This window comes from Filicampus tigris, chromosome 6, assembly GCF_054856515.1.
Source record: "Filicampus tigris isolate MCC_2025a chromosome 6, RoL_Ftig_1.0, whole genome shotgun sequence".
Classification (NCBI taxonomy): domain Eukaryota; kingdom Metazoa; phylum Chordata; class Actinopteri; order Syngnathiformes; family Syngnathidae; genus Filicampus; species Filicampus tigris.
This window is the reverse complement of record NC_141222.1, coordinates 27975938-27989405: the sequence shown is the minus strand read 5'-3', so window position 1 is coordinate 27989405 and position 13468 is coordinate 27975938. Positions and strand designations below refer to the sequence as shown.

The 13468-nt window shown below is 42.1% G+C and overlaps 1 protein-coding gene across 1 annotated transcript in view; it reads right to left on the bottom strand.

Moving 5' to 3' along the window:
* Positions 1-933: 933 nt before the first annotated feature.
* ttyh3b (tweety family member 3b) overlaps positions 934-13468 on the bottom strand; it is a 33349-nt gene continuing 20814 nt past the window's right edge. The window contains exons 11-15 of the mRNA XM_086033109.1: positions 13279-13371; positions 11155-11291; positions 7265-7444; positions 5365-5440; positions 934-3827 (exon numbers count right to left, since the gene is read on the bottom strand). Coding sequence (XP_085889235.1) covers positions 3693-3827; positions 5365-5440; positions 7265-7444; positions 11155-11291; positions 13279-13371 — 621 coding nt within the window. The 3' untranslated portion in view covers positions 934-3692. The remainder of the gene's footprint in view (positions 3828-5364; positions 5441-7264; positions 7445-11154; positions 11292-13278; positions 13372-13468) is intronic.

The following is a 13468-nucleotide window of genomic DNA, read 5'->3' as shown; positions in this document are numbered from 1 at the left end:
TGTCTGTGTTTGGTTACATCTGGTGGCTGAATGTGGTACTGCAAAAATAGCTCCTAAGCCTTCTGAAAGGAAATGCACTCGTCTTGATTTACTGCAGAAATTATCGCGTCAAGACTCAATGATGAAACTTTGGCTGTTGATGTATAATAAAACTGTTAAAAAACTTAGTTAAACAAATTCTTAGTTGGAGACATGCTTAAAATATTTTACTAGCAGTGCATTGCTTCAATGGCATTACATTTTTTTCTCAAAAAAATTCAACTGATTTAATGTCTTCAAAATGAAATTTTTATATATATATAAAACAATAAGATACAATTATAATTAGACTGTGAATGCCATTAAATGAAACAATTGGAGTACAATACTACAAATATGGTCATTAAAGTAAACTTTACTAGACATACTCAAAAATACTAAAGCAAATACAAATATGTAAAGGCTACATTAAATACTAAAGTTACAACTAAATTAAACACTAAAAACAACTGACCTCATTTGAACTTTGCTTTTGGCGATATCAGAATGTGTCGTTAAAATCTAAATAGACGTTATTTTTGTGTGTGTGATTTTAAGTCCAAGAATTAAAATACATTACTGAGATCAAGATGACAATCAAAATACTTACCAAAATGTCACTTTGCTAGTTTAACAATTAAGATACAACAAACACTAAATGTCATTATCCTTACAGTCTTCAGATACTGGGTTTTTTATTTTAAGTTCAACAATTAAAATACTACATTAAATAATAAATGTAATACAATTATATTACATGAAAATACTTGCAGGTAAACTCTTGGCAAAAGTAACTTGAGCCATTATTAGCCATCCAAGAATGCATCGACTAGCGGTCATCGACTTCTGCTTAGGGTGACAACCTGAACTTGGCCACTAGATGGTGACAGAAAAAGAGTCAAACCTGAGATCAAGTCCATGTTAAAGTTGTTTTATTGTCACTTTTTTTGTTTTTCAACATTTATTTTCCAGCTTGAATTAGATTGTTACCACAGTTTGGACATGTACATCATTAATACTTTGTTTCATTTTGAGTGAAATCATGGGGAAAAAATTAAAAACAGCCATACTGTAGAAAAACGTCTAACTAGTATTCTTTTTTTAAAATCTTTTAACGTTCATTACGTTCCAAGACGAGGACATAGTCTTAAAAAAAGAACATGTTGGTGATATCAGGAGCATGGAAAGACATTTTAAAAACATTATGAAAGGCGTCGAATGCTCGTTGAACGTAGCACGACGCGGCCAAGTAGAATAGTTAGCCTAAAAATGTAAGATTGTCTCGCTACTACGAGAAGTGGTGGTTAAACCCATGAATTCAAATGTGCTAATCCTGTACAGGGTCGCAAATTAGGCGACCTTCCAAGTTGACTATGTCACTCACGATTCTAATGCTAATAATAATTTACGCTAGATGGTTAAAAACGATGTGGTTGTGGCCTGTTCGTTGACACCATGACAGAATGCAGATTTCTTTGAAAAAAAAAAAATCATGTTCGCATTCCTGACCAAGCACAAAAAAATGTGACCTGTAAAAGTACAAGTGTAAGACAAAGCTAGTGTACAGTATATGCCAACATCCCTTCTCTGACGTGTACGATTTGTGATGCACAAGTGCATAGTAAGAGGACGTTCGGACAGAAATCGCTAAAAACAACCTTCCGTTGAAATGGCAGCGGTCGAAAAATGCAAACATTAAAAAATAAAATGTCAACAAACCTCTGAAAGACGAAATCGCTGTCGTAGCATCTTTGCTAACAATGCCAACCCAACCAATGTCAACGTTTGCGACGTGCGTAGCCTTTCTTCACACAAAAATGACATTGCCAACTTCAGTCATTTTTGTGTGGGAGATGTGAAATTTCCAAAAACACCCCCCCCCCAAAAATTCCAGGTGTTTGGTTGTTGTCACATGAACAAACATGGGTAAAAGCGTCTTTTCATTTAAACAGCAACATCGTAAAATGTAGATACACGGAAAACGTGGACGTTACTGTTCCCAACTAAACCCTAAAACACAAAGCGCCGCCGTAGTGTTTATGCTAATGATGCAGCCGTGGCACGCATGTGCCCCTCTTCACGCAAAGCGACATTGCCAACGACTGGCCTGGCATGCATATTCCAAATCATTTTCAGTTGTTTGTGTGCATCTGTGTGTTGATCATCGTCTTTCGTAAATAAAACAGCAAGTTTTTGCTAGGTTGCTATGCTGGAAATGTATGCTTAGCATGTGTGTGTGATCACTCATGTCTAAAAATGGCCTATTTGTTTTTTTTCTCTTTAGGCAGTTGACTAAAGAAAAAGAAAGCAAAAAAAAAAAAACTTTAAAAAGTAGAAGGTTCTGTTGCCGAATTAACAAAACAACAAAAACGACTGTATAAGCGTTGCCGACTACTGGTCTGGCATGCGTATCACAGCAGTTTGGGTCATTTTGGGGGCATCTGTGTGAACAGGGATGGTTGAACCTTTATGTGAATTGCCCCCCCCCCAAAAAAAGTAATTGCTTAACATGCACTTAGAGTGTGTGTGTATGTATAGCATCGTTAATGGCTGAAAACTGCTTCATACAACCGCAGCTTAAAAACACACCTTTTTGAAAAAGTGGAAGTTACCATTCCACACTATACACTAAAAACCAAAAGCGCTATAGAAGTGTTTATGCTAGCAAAATGACACTGCCACCTACTGGCCTGGCATGCATAATACAGCATTTTCTGCCATTTTTTTTCCACATCTGTGTGACGATCGTTTAGCATTTTACGTTCGATTCGGCTAAAAACGGCCTTAAGCTTCGATATTTGAAATCGGGGCAGTTACTGTTCCTGACTTAAGACTCCCCAAACAAACGTACACTAAAGTATGTGAGTTGTGTGAGAGCGCAGTGGCCGTATACGTCTTGAATGTAAACAAAGTTGAACAAAATGCAACACTAACCGCGGCGCGGGGATGTCACATGCGCGCATGCACGCACGCACCAACACGCACGTTCACTACTATAGTCTTCACATATTGTACAGTAGCAGGAGCAACATTGGCAGTGTCCCATTTAGCCTTCAAAAAGTCGCCTCGAAGAAAAAAATTGTGCTTATGAGGACTCAAAACAAAAGTTCATCACAGTATCACTTGTGCTAAAATATTTGTGAAAAAAAAAAAAGCATTAAAAACATTTTTTTTGTTTTTCCCCCCCCTCGCCGGCTCATGTTAGCACCAAGCAAACAATTTCCTGCTTTTCCCAGAGTCCTTCCTGCTCTTCTTCTTCTTCCCGTTGCAGCTTTAATCCTTATCATTTCTCTTTTTTCCTATTTACATGGAAAGCAAGCCTTTTCCCGGCATCATTCTCAGGCACCCTCGTTCATTTTGGCACGTGGTCGGCCTCTCGGTTCAAACGCTCCCGAGTGCTTGACTTCCAGAAAAAAGGGACGAGTCTTGGGTGTTATGATGATGATGATGATGATGATGATGATGATGATGGTGCTGATGTTAGACTAAACATGTGTGTGTGTGTGTGTGTGTGTTGATGTGTGTAAGATACAGCAACATAAGCGCACGGCACAGCACATCACCAGTTATTAAATCAGTGATGGAGTTATGATTCATATTTACAGCTTCTGTACAGTGTGTAAGTGTGTGTGCGTGTGTGCGTATAGTGTATAGAAGTGTATCATGATCGGTCACTAGTGGACCGAAGACTGCGGCCGGGCGGTGGCGTGGGGCCGGCTGGCTGGGTCCAGCTGGTCGTTGGGGACGGAGCGGCGGTTCTGGTCAGGGCGGTTGGTTGCCAGGTATTTGGCTCTCATACTGGAGGTGTACTGAGGACCGCCAGGAAGGAGGGGGCGGAAGAGGTCAAAAGGATCGAAAGGAAGAAGACCCAAAAAAAAAAAAAAAAAAAAGGTTTTTTTAAAAGAACTCCTTTCACATGGAATAAATGCAGTTGAGTTGTGTTTGAATAGTGGGGGGTGGGGGTGGCGGGTAGGGACATGGGTCAGTTAGTACAAGGCGAAGTGGAAGGTAGGTGGAAGGGTAGGTTGAACACATGGGTATGTGGGCAGGTAGGGAGATGGTAGGTCGCTGGTCAGTCGGTCGGTAGCCAGGTCAAACAGAAGGATAAGTTGGATCAGTTGGGAGAGACGTGGAACACATTGATAAGTTGGTGGGCAGGTAGGTGGGTGGAATATGGTTCATTTGGCAGGAAGGGAGGTAGGTAAGTGGAAAAGTAGGGAGAAGATCGGTTGATTGATCGCTAGGTAGGTGAAAGACTTGGGTAACTTGCTAAGTAGGTAGGTAGGTGGCGTGGTCGGTCGGTTGGGTGCTTGGTAGGTAGGCTGGAACACATGGGTAAGTTGATGGAAAGGGAGGCAGGTAGGAAGGCAGATTGGTCAGTCAGTTGGTCGGTGGGTCAAACATGTAAGTAAGATGGTAGGCAGGAAGGTAGTTAGGTTGGTAAGTCAGTAGGTTGTTCGGTCAGGCAGTAGGTGAGTGGAAAACATGGGCAAGTTGGTAGGTAGGGATGGCACGCATGGGTAAATTTGTAGAAAGGGCGGTAGACACGCAGAGTAGCAGACAAGTCGGGCGGAGGCCAGTCCGTCACTCGGTAATTGGGTAGATATGGCTAACACTCGCTTAAGTTGGTAGGCAGGGAGGTAGGGCGGGTGGTCGGTCGGTCAGCGGTCAGGTCAGTCGGTCAGTAAGTAGGCGGAGCACATGAGTATGTTAGTAGGTAGGTAGATGACCGTGACAGAAATATTTGGACCAGTCATTTGGACAGCCGGGGTTTGATTACATTGATTAATTAACAATCAACTAGGTGGAAATGATGTTATTGTCAATGACTCATTGATTAAATGGTTAGTGCTCTAGTTCTGACATTAGCCTGCTAACCAGTTAGCCGCCGACCACCTGCTACATCTGGCTAGCATGTAGCAAGTGCACTCTGCAACAAGGACACACACACCTCCACGCAAACGCACACAATGAAACACTGTGAAGGGGGGGAGGGGTGGAGGGGGTGTGGTCGAGGCGGGGCTGGGCTGACGGGGGTCCGGGGTGGGGGGTGCGCTTGGGATCGACCGATAAAACGGCTAATTGGACTCCCCCTAGTCAACCTGCAGACATCAGAAGTAGAGGACTCACCAATTTCCATTTCCCCAGGCTGCCAAAATGACCCTGATCCGGACCACGGTGGTCTACATGGGGTGGGGTGTATGGGGGGGGGGGGGGGGGGGGGTATGGGGCTCCCTTCCAATATCCACACTTTCACCACAGGTGACAAACATCCAATTGTTGGCGTGGCTTATTGGAAGGCTGCGTGCGTGCGAGGGGGGAGTGTTCTAGAAAGTGTGCACTTACAGAGGGTGGAGGGGACTCCCTGCCAATCAAGGGGGTGTTCTCACACCGGGGGGTCTGAAAGTTTGCATTCTGGTTCCTGCGTTGTAGAATCAGAGGTTACTGCGGGCGGGCAGAGGGCTAGCAGCTTGGCTTACTCAACTGCAGCGTGTCAGGCTAGCAAAAACAAAAATGTTCTCTGGAATGTTGGAGGTGATTGTCTTTTGGATTCTGATTTGGTGGCGGTAGGAAGCAGGGAGGCCGCTACTTTGGCTAAACATCACAAGGCAAACGCTAAGCTAGCCGCGTTTCCACCAAGCCGCACACGTTTGGAAGGGGACCCATGTAGGGGGTTGCAGTTGTGCAAACTGTGTGACATCATAAGACGTAGTTACGTTACTTTGGTGCCCGACCACTGTGGCTCGTTCGCGCTCCAATTTAGGGTACCTACAATTGGTACTCAACAACGCCATTTTTTTTTTTTTACCCTACCACTACCGACGGTATCCTCTATCAGGATGCCGGAATGTGGTGCACGACAGATCATTTATTTTGGCACTATTCAATTGAATGTAGGACCCCAAATATTGGGTGATGAAAAGTGGTACTCTATTGCAGTGGCTGGTACCCCAATGTAGGGTGCCCAAATGTGGTCTCGCGTTATTTTGGTACTTCGCCACTGGGGTTGGTATGCCAATGTAGAGTGCCGAAAAGTTGTTCGCTTCAGACGAGTCTTTTTGGTACACTCGAATTCAGGGTAGCAAAAAGTCTTCAGATGAGTTCTCTTGGATCCATATCATTGTGGATGTAGGGAGCCACAAAGTGGTACGCCACATATTTTTGATGCCCTAATACTGAGAACGTAGGGTGCTCAAAAGTGTCTGTGTGAGCACTGAGGATGGCATCCAGATGTTGGATGCCGAAAAGTGGCACTCTACAGATCAGATATTTTGTTGCCCTACCACTACAGATATTGGGTGGCGAAAATATGGACTCTAAAATACAACTGCGGCTGGCAAACTTAATTTAGGGCACTCCAAAAAAAAATGGTACTCTTTTGATCAGCTATTTTGGCGGATGGCACCCTGATGTTGGTCGCCAAAAAGTGGTACACTCACACTTGCAGGTGCCACCTAAATAAAGCGTACCCAAAGATCTGATTTTTTTTGCCCTACCACTGCAGATGGCACCCCAATGTTAGAAGCCAAAAAGCGGTACTCATCAAATCAGTTATTTTTTGTTTTGATGTTCTGAATATTGGCTACCAAGAGTGGAACTCTACAAATCAATTATTTTTGATACCCTACCACCGCGGCAGGCAGCAGAATGTTGTGTTCCAACAAGTGGGCCATTATTTTGGTACTGTATCACTATGAAAGGCACCCTTATGGTGGGTATAAAAGATTTTGGCACCCCATCACTGCAGATGTTGGGTACCAGAACTTGGTAATAGGGATATCAGTTGTTTTTTTCATTTTGGGTTCCCGACCATAAGATAGCAGAAAGAGGCAGTCAACCGACATTTTTTAATTGATTTTTGCTAGCCCACCAGTGTGAATGTAGGGTACCAAAAGGTGGTACTCTGTAGATCGGTTACTTTGGTACCCTTGGACTAAAGCGACTGGTACCAAATAGTAGAACTCTACACTGCAGAGGGTACCAAACAGTGGCACCATACGGATCTGTTATTAATTGTGCACTATCACCGCGGATGGCGCCAGTATTGGAGGTCAAAAAGTGGAACTTGACAGATCCATTATTTCCGTAGCGTTAATAAAAAACGCCATACCCTAACGCCGTGTAGCATACTTGATGGAAAGGCCTTTTTTTTTAAATTGTTACTACTTGATGTTACTCTTGCCTATGCTAACTTAAGACAGGCTGGTGCTAGCTAGCCCTTAGCTAGCGTGGTGCGCTAACTCACATGTATTCAGTGACGGGGGCATTGCTGACGGTGTGGGCGGTGGCGGGCAGGCTAGCTTCGCTACCGTAGCTGGAGCCGCAGCTGTAGAGACTGGGCATGTGAACGCGGTACAGGTTATCGTGAACGCCGCCGCCGCCCCGCGACGCGCCCGACTCGTCCTCTCCGTCCTCCTCATCCGTCCTTTTGAGGGGGTGGGGGGGGCATTAGGGAGCGGCGGGTAGGGTGGGGGGTATTGGTGGTGAGGGGGGGAAGACAACAGATTGTAAACAAACAGCAGAAGAGGAGAGGGGTGAGGTCTACTTAGCTCGTGGCTAACATGCCTGCGGAAAGCGGCAGAGCATCGCGATGCTAACGCTAATGCTAACGCTGTCATTCGGAAAACATGCAGCCAATCGGTGGACATGCAGCCTTTTGTCCCTCCCTGCTGTCTTGGCAGTGCTCCATGGAACTTAAAGCAAATAATAATAATAATAATAATAATAATACAAATATGGCGATGATAGTAATAATAATAATAATAATAATAATAATGATAATATGAGCTTGTTGGAGGATGGCACACAAACCATTTTCAGACAAAAATGTATAGCAGCCGTGAAGGGAATAAGGAAATTAAAGTGAGGTTGGTGCTGATTTGGACGGTGGATCTGGAACCGTCAAACAGTTCAGTTCAGCAGGCGTTAAAAAATGTTTGACATTTTTTGGTGCATGTGCTTTTACTTTGACATTTTGCAAAGGAACAGTCTCAATTTGGTGTGTTAAGACATAAAGACCGCTTCAATGTTTTATTACGTTTATAATGAAGCGCTAAGATTTTTACATTTTCACTTTAAATGTTGCCTATGCAGTTAATGGGGGGGAAATGTTCTAAAACAAATTAATTGCATGACAAGACACAATTTTTTTTACAACATGCAAACCAACTTTGTATTCAGGGTGTAAAATTGTATTTTGTGGGGGGAAAAAACTCAAATGAACTCTTTCAAAATTTGAATACGGAAAAACTAAGCTTGCTTGCCTTTAATATTACAAGAAAAAGAAGCTTAATTTAAGGATAATTAGGTTGAACTATGGAAATAAATAAAGTTGTACATTTTGGCAAGATATTACGGTAACAAGGTTGCAAATTTACAAAAATAAAGACATCATACAATGAGGTTAAAAATGTGATCAAATCTGAGTCTGATTGACTGCATTTTTTTTATATGAAGAGGAAAAAAAAATATTAGGAAAACTGAATACATTTTAAAGAAAAATAATTTACGATGATTATGTCGAAACATGAAAGGTATAAAGTTGCACTATCACGTGGAATTTATTTCAGAACATTACAGTTTTATAATTACGTGGAAAATTATGTAAAATCTTAATCTCGACAAAGCAGATCTTATTTAGTTCCACAAATTTTGCATTTTACAATCAAATATTTTTACGAGAATGAAGCTGAAATGTTACAGCAATTAATTTTTCCAATTTACTAGTTTTAAAAAGTTACATTTTACAAGAATGAACACATAATATTAAGAGAAAGAAATCTGAATACATCAAAGATGGACAATATCACGGGGGAGAGCCAGTGTTCAACATTGGATGTTCCGTTACATGTTCAAATAATTTCATTTGGACTTTCCTTATTTCAGCCGCCAAAAGTGCACAGAGGAAGTTGTCGCCCTGACTGACCACCAGGTGGCGATGTTCCTCTCCTCCAGCCTCAGTATTATGATGAGATGAGGTTGCGTCAAAAAGCAACACAGCACCTTTTGTTATATTCCCTTTTCTAAATTGAGCCAGTGAAAAGTAGAGTTTGCTAACTCCATTTTTGTATTTTTTTTGGAGGGGGGTTAAGTGCAGAGTGTCGGCATATCTTTCAGATGAACACTGGTCAAAATCAACAATTAGTTCTAATTTCGACACAGAGGGCAGTCCCACTCGAGACTTTTCCTGACTCAGAGCAACACTGGACCAACTATCACTGCCAAGATGGCCACGCCCATTAAACAAGGCATCACCTTTGGGTGCAGTTCATCTGCCTGTTAGTATAAGTGAACGTTACTGATTATTTTTCATCAAATACCGACTGATTTGGATGATGTTTGGCCCATGATTGCACTAAAAACTTTGTTGTCTTTCAGGCAACCTAGATGATAATGATTGGGATGCACCTTATGAAACTCACGATGATAATAGTAAATCATTATTAATATACAATATGGGCTAAGTGCAAAATTATTATATTTGGAAAAAAATTCAAAAATCTGAGGAAAATGTACACGCAATCTTGATCAACAAGATGTATAAACCACACAGATTTGATTTCATCCATAAATCTTTCAATCACACTCCTGCAAAATGGCGTGGAAAAAAAAAAAATGTAGTTAGCCCACTCTGCTGTTGTCTCAGTGGCTCAATTAGCATCGCTGCTAACAACATGGAATCTATCCTGTGTGTATTTCCTCCCCACGGCTGTGTCTTTTACGTGACCATAAGGTTATTAAAACGTCCTCCGTATGCAATACGTCCAAGCCCCGAGCTTTTCCAAAGCAGGACGTTCGTTGTGGGGAAGGAGAGGAAGGAGGAGGAGGAGGAGGAGGACGAGGAAAAGCCGGAAGGAAGGAAAGAAGGAGGGAAGGAAGCAACAGAAGGAGGAAGAAGTGGGGGACATTGGGGGGTGGGTGCTAATAAAACACAATCTGGTGCTGACGCTGGTACAGAAAAGTCAACGTGGAAAGAATCAAGGCTGAAGATGGATGATGCAGTGAGACACAGCGCCCAAGGACAACATGCAAAGACTCCTCAAGCCTCCTAACAACAATCCCTTTGTGCAGCAGGGCTTCCCAAACTCAGTGGCGACATGTAGTGCATATTACAATCTTTGCAAAGGGACTGACGTTGGAATACGACTAGCCTAGATGTAAATCTGTGCTCAAGAAAAAAGATTTTTTTTGGGGGGGAGAATTCAATTGAAATATGAAGGGGAATAATTTTCTCAGAATAAAGTAATATGACAATCATAAATAATAAAAATAAAAAATCATTATATAAACATAAAGATCATTTTACAGGACGGAAGTTTAAAAAAAATGTACATTATTCATATCATTTAAAAAAAAATGTTCTTGCAAGACTGAAGTTGTACTTCCTTGCGAACCAAGCTGTCATAGTATGCGGATAATTTTACAAGGAGAAAAAACCTCCAATAAAATATTGATTTTGCAAGAATGTCGTAACTGTCAAGTCGTAATACTGCTAGCGTCATACTACATACATACATACAGTTAGACAATCTCTAGGGAAACAAAAAAAAAAAAATTGTTCTACAAGTATGATGTCATTTTGTCATTTTAATTGTACTTTCTTAAAGTTGTAATAGTATGCAGATCATTTTAAGGGGGAAAAAATTCATTTGTCTTATTTTTACATGAATGATGTTTCTGCATCGCCGACGTTGCAGTAACGTGAACAATTTTTAAAATTCCAAAATTGGCCATACGCGTTTAGCGACGGTATGAGGAAAAGACGTCATTTTGTCAGAATAACGTCGGAATTTTACGGGTCGAAAGTTTATTCCAAGAAATTAACATAAGCACAATGTCATCATTTTCGAGGAACGAATGGAAGTTAAAGGAAGTCATTTATTTGAAGTTACTTGTGGTGAAGTCACAATTAAGTCATCATTTTACAAGAAATAAGTAACGTGTGTCGCAAGTCGCGCTACCTTGTCGTCATTTTACGAGACAGAGCCCAAATTCTCATTTCAGCCAAGAGAAGTTGAGGAAACCCCGCATTGGTAGTTAGTAGCATGTTAGCTGTTAGCATATGCATTCATCACACGGATGCGTGTATGTGCGCGCGTGTTTCCAGGCCCGCGCGCGTGCATGCGCTCGCGTTACCTCTTGCCGGGCCAGGTGTGCGGCACGCTGCAGACGATGGAGGAGAACATGAGGGCCGTGACGAAGGAGAAGAGCACCAGGTAGATGACGCCCTCCACGCCGTCGTAGCACAAGCCCGTCAGGGCCTGCACGTAGTCCTGATTCCAAAAATTAAATGAGGGAAACAAAACCGATTTAGCCATCGCGACCACGCAACTAAGAGCTCTGAAATTCATCGGTTTCAAAAACTGTTGTTACCAATAAACTGGTAAATGACGATGCAACACAATACGGTTTAATGGAGTCCCGCGCCCTCCGTTATGTGACAACACGTCGGCAGAAAATATGACGTCAACGCTGTTCTGTGTCCATGAGGCGCTTCGCCTCTGACGATTTACTACCACAACGCAATGCATACTTTCACTGGAACAACTTTAGTAAGTTGAAACCACGTTTTTTTTAACGTGCTCACTGAAAAATACGTTGTAATGTTAAAGCAGCACTGGGCAAGAAATCGACCTTAATCCAATTTTTTCACAACTCTTTTGATGAAACATTGACTTACAAGTACAGTAGTTGAACGGGACTTCATGCCCTGAGCGGGTCTGAATCGTTTTTACTGGCACAAGGCAACTTTGAGGAGGATGGGAGCAATCCTGGCTGGCACACCAAAAAAATACAAATGTCCCGAATGGCTTTACGGCATACGTCACTTCCTCCTTTCGCTATAAGGACGGCTCAGGATTTCACGACAGTACGCTCTGGCCTGGCACGCATGGGAAATGTGGTTGACTTTTGTCAAAACACTACCGCTTTTGTCCACATGGTGCCGCCATAATCAACAAAAACTGACATATGGCACAGTGTTGCTTTAACATTTAAAAAAAAAAAAAAACTCATTTACTCTATGATGACTGCTGTGTGCAGTTTTATTGGTAACACGTATACAATAAAATAGATCAATACAATTTTTCACATTAGTTGCATGCACCATTTTTTTCCAGTGTATTCTTGCGCGCGAGTCAGCAAGATTTGAAAGGCGCACAGTTCCGCTGCAAGCATTTCGTATTTTGCAAAGCGAAAAGCTAATACGTTGTGGTGTCCACGTGATTCTGGCATATAACATGTACCATGACGGCCATTGTTCACCATTCAGGGTTCATTTTCGACGTATAATTGGTCATTTGTACCAGTTTTTCAACTGCTGATCTTTGTATGAAGGTAGTGATGCTGTTCGGGTGTAAAAATAATGACCGTATTTTCTGGACTATAAGCCGCACCCACTGTATTTTTTTTTTTTAAATAATGAAAAAAATAAAAATAAAAGATAAGCCGCACCTATCTATGCTGACAAATTTCATATTTACTGCATTTACAGATGTATTTTGATCTGTAAATGTACATGTATGTACCTGAACAGATTCTTTCCTCACAGTGCCTTTCAACACGGCAGCAGCTTTGCTGATTAAAAGAGAACAGAAAATAAAGTACTTATCTTCATTTCAGTGCCCGCTGCCACTCCAGTTTGTCAGCTCTACTTGCGCATACCACCTAATTCATAACCTAGTGCATAGCGCCCTCACCTGTTGAACTCCTCCACCTGCAGTCACATCCTGTTCATGGCTATTGTGTTGTCTTGTATTGTAATTACGGTTAAAGCGCCCCTAGCGGTGGAAGACAAATCCACAGAATAGCCGCACCTTTATCTGAGCCGCATGGTTCAAAACCTAGGAAAAAAGTAGCGGCTTATAGTCCGGAAAATACGGTCATTTCAAAATATTTTGGGGACTTGAGTCGTGAGCTCCAATATGAAACAATGACGTACCACGACATTCAACAATTTCTTGCCAACAAAGGTCTGAGTGAAATATCCATTTATTCATAGCACACTGCAGAAAGGTTTGCTTCAAAGTGAAAATCATTTTGATCTGGTTTTGAAATCGTTTCTTTTTGGGCTCTCATGTCGCACTATTGCATCGTCGACTTACACCCAACAGCATTTACCGTTTCATGAGAAAGTTAAGAATGCACGCCTTTCAAAAGGTCTGCTAAATTTCATTATTTTGAAAAGGCCTAATATCAGCTGATAAAAACGATCAGTTGGGCCATACATCCGGGTACACGGGCGAGACGGCGACCACTCACCATGTGCAGGCTGCGACAGTCCACCAGAGCCGTCAGTTGGTGCAGGCCCACCTCCGTGGAGTTCAGCACCGACTGGATCTGATCCAGACTCGCCTGAACGCCACACACAAGTCAGCGACAAAGTGCTCATGTTAGGAGAAGAAAGTCACGATAACATTTTCTTTTCTTTTTAGGCATCAAGTCAAAACCT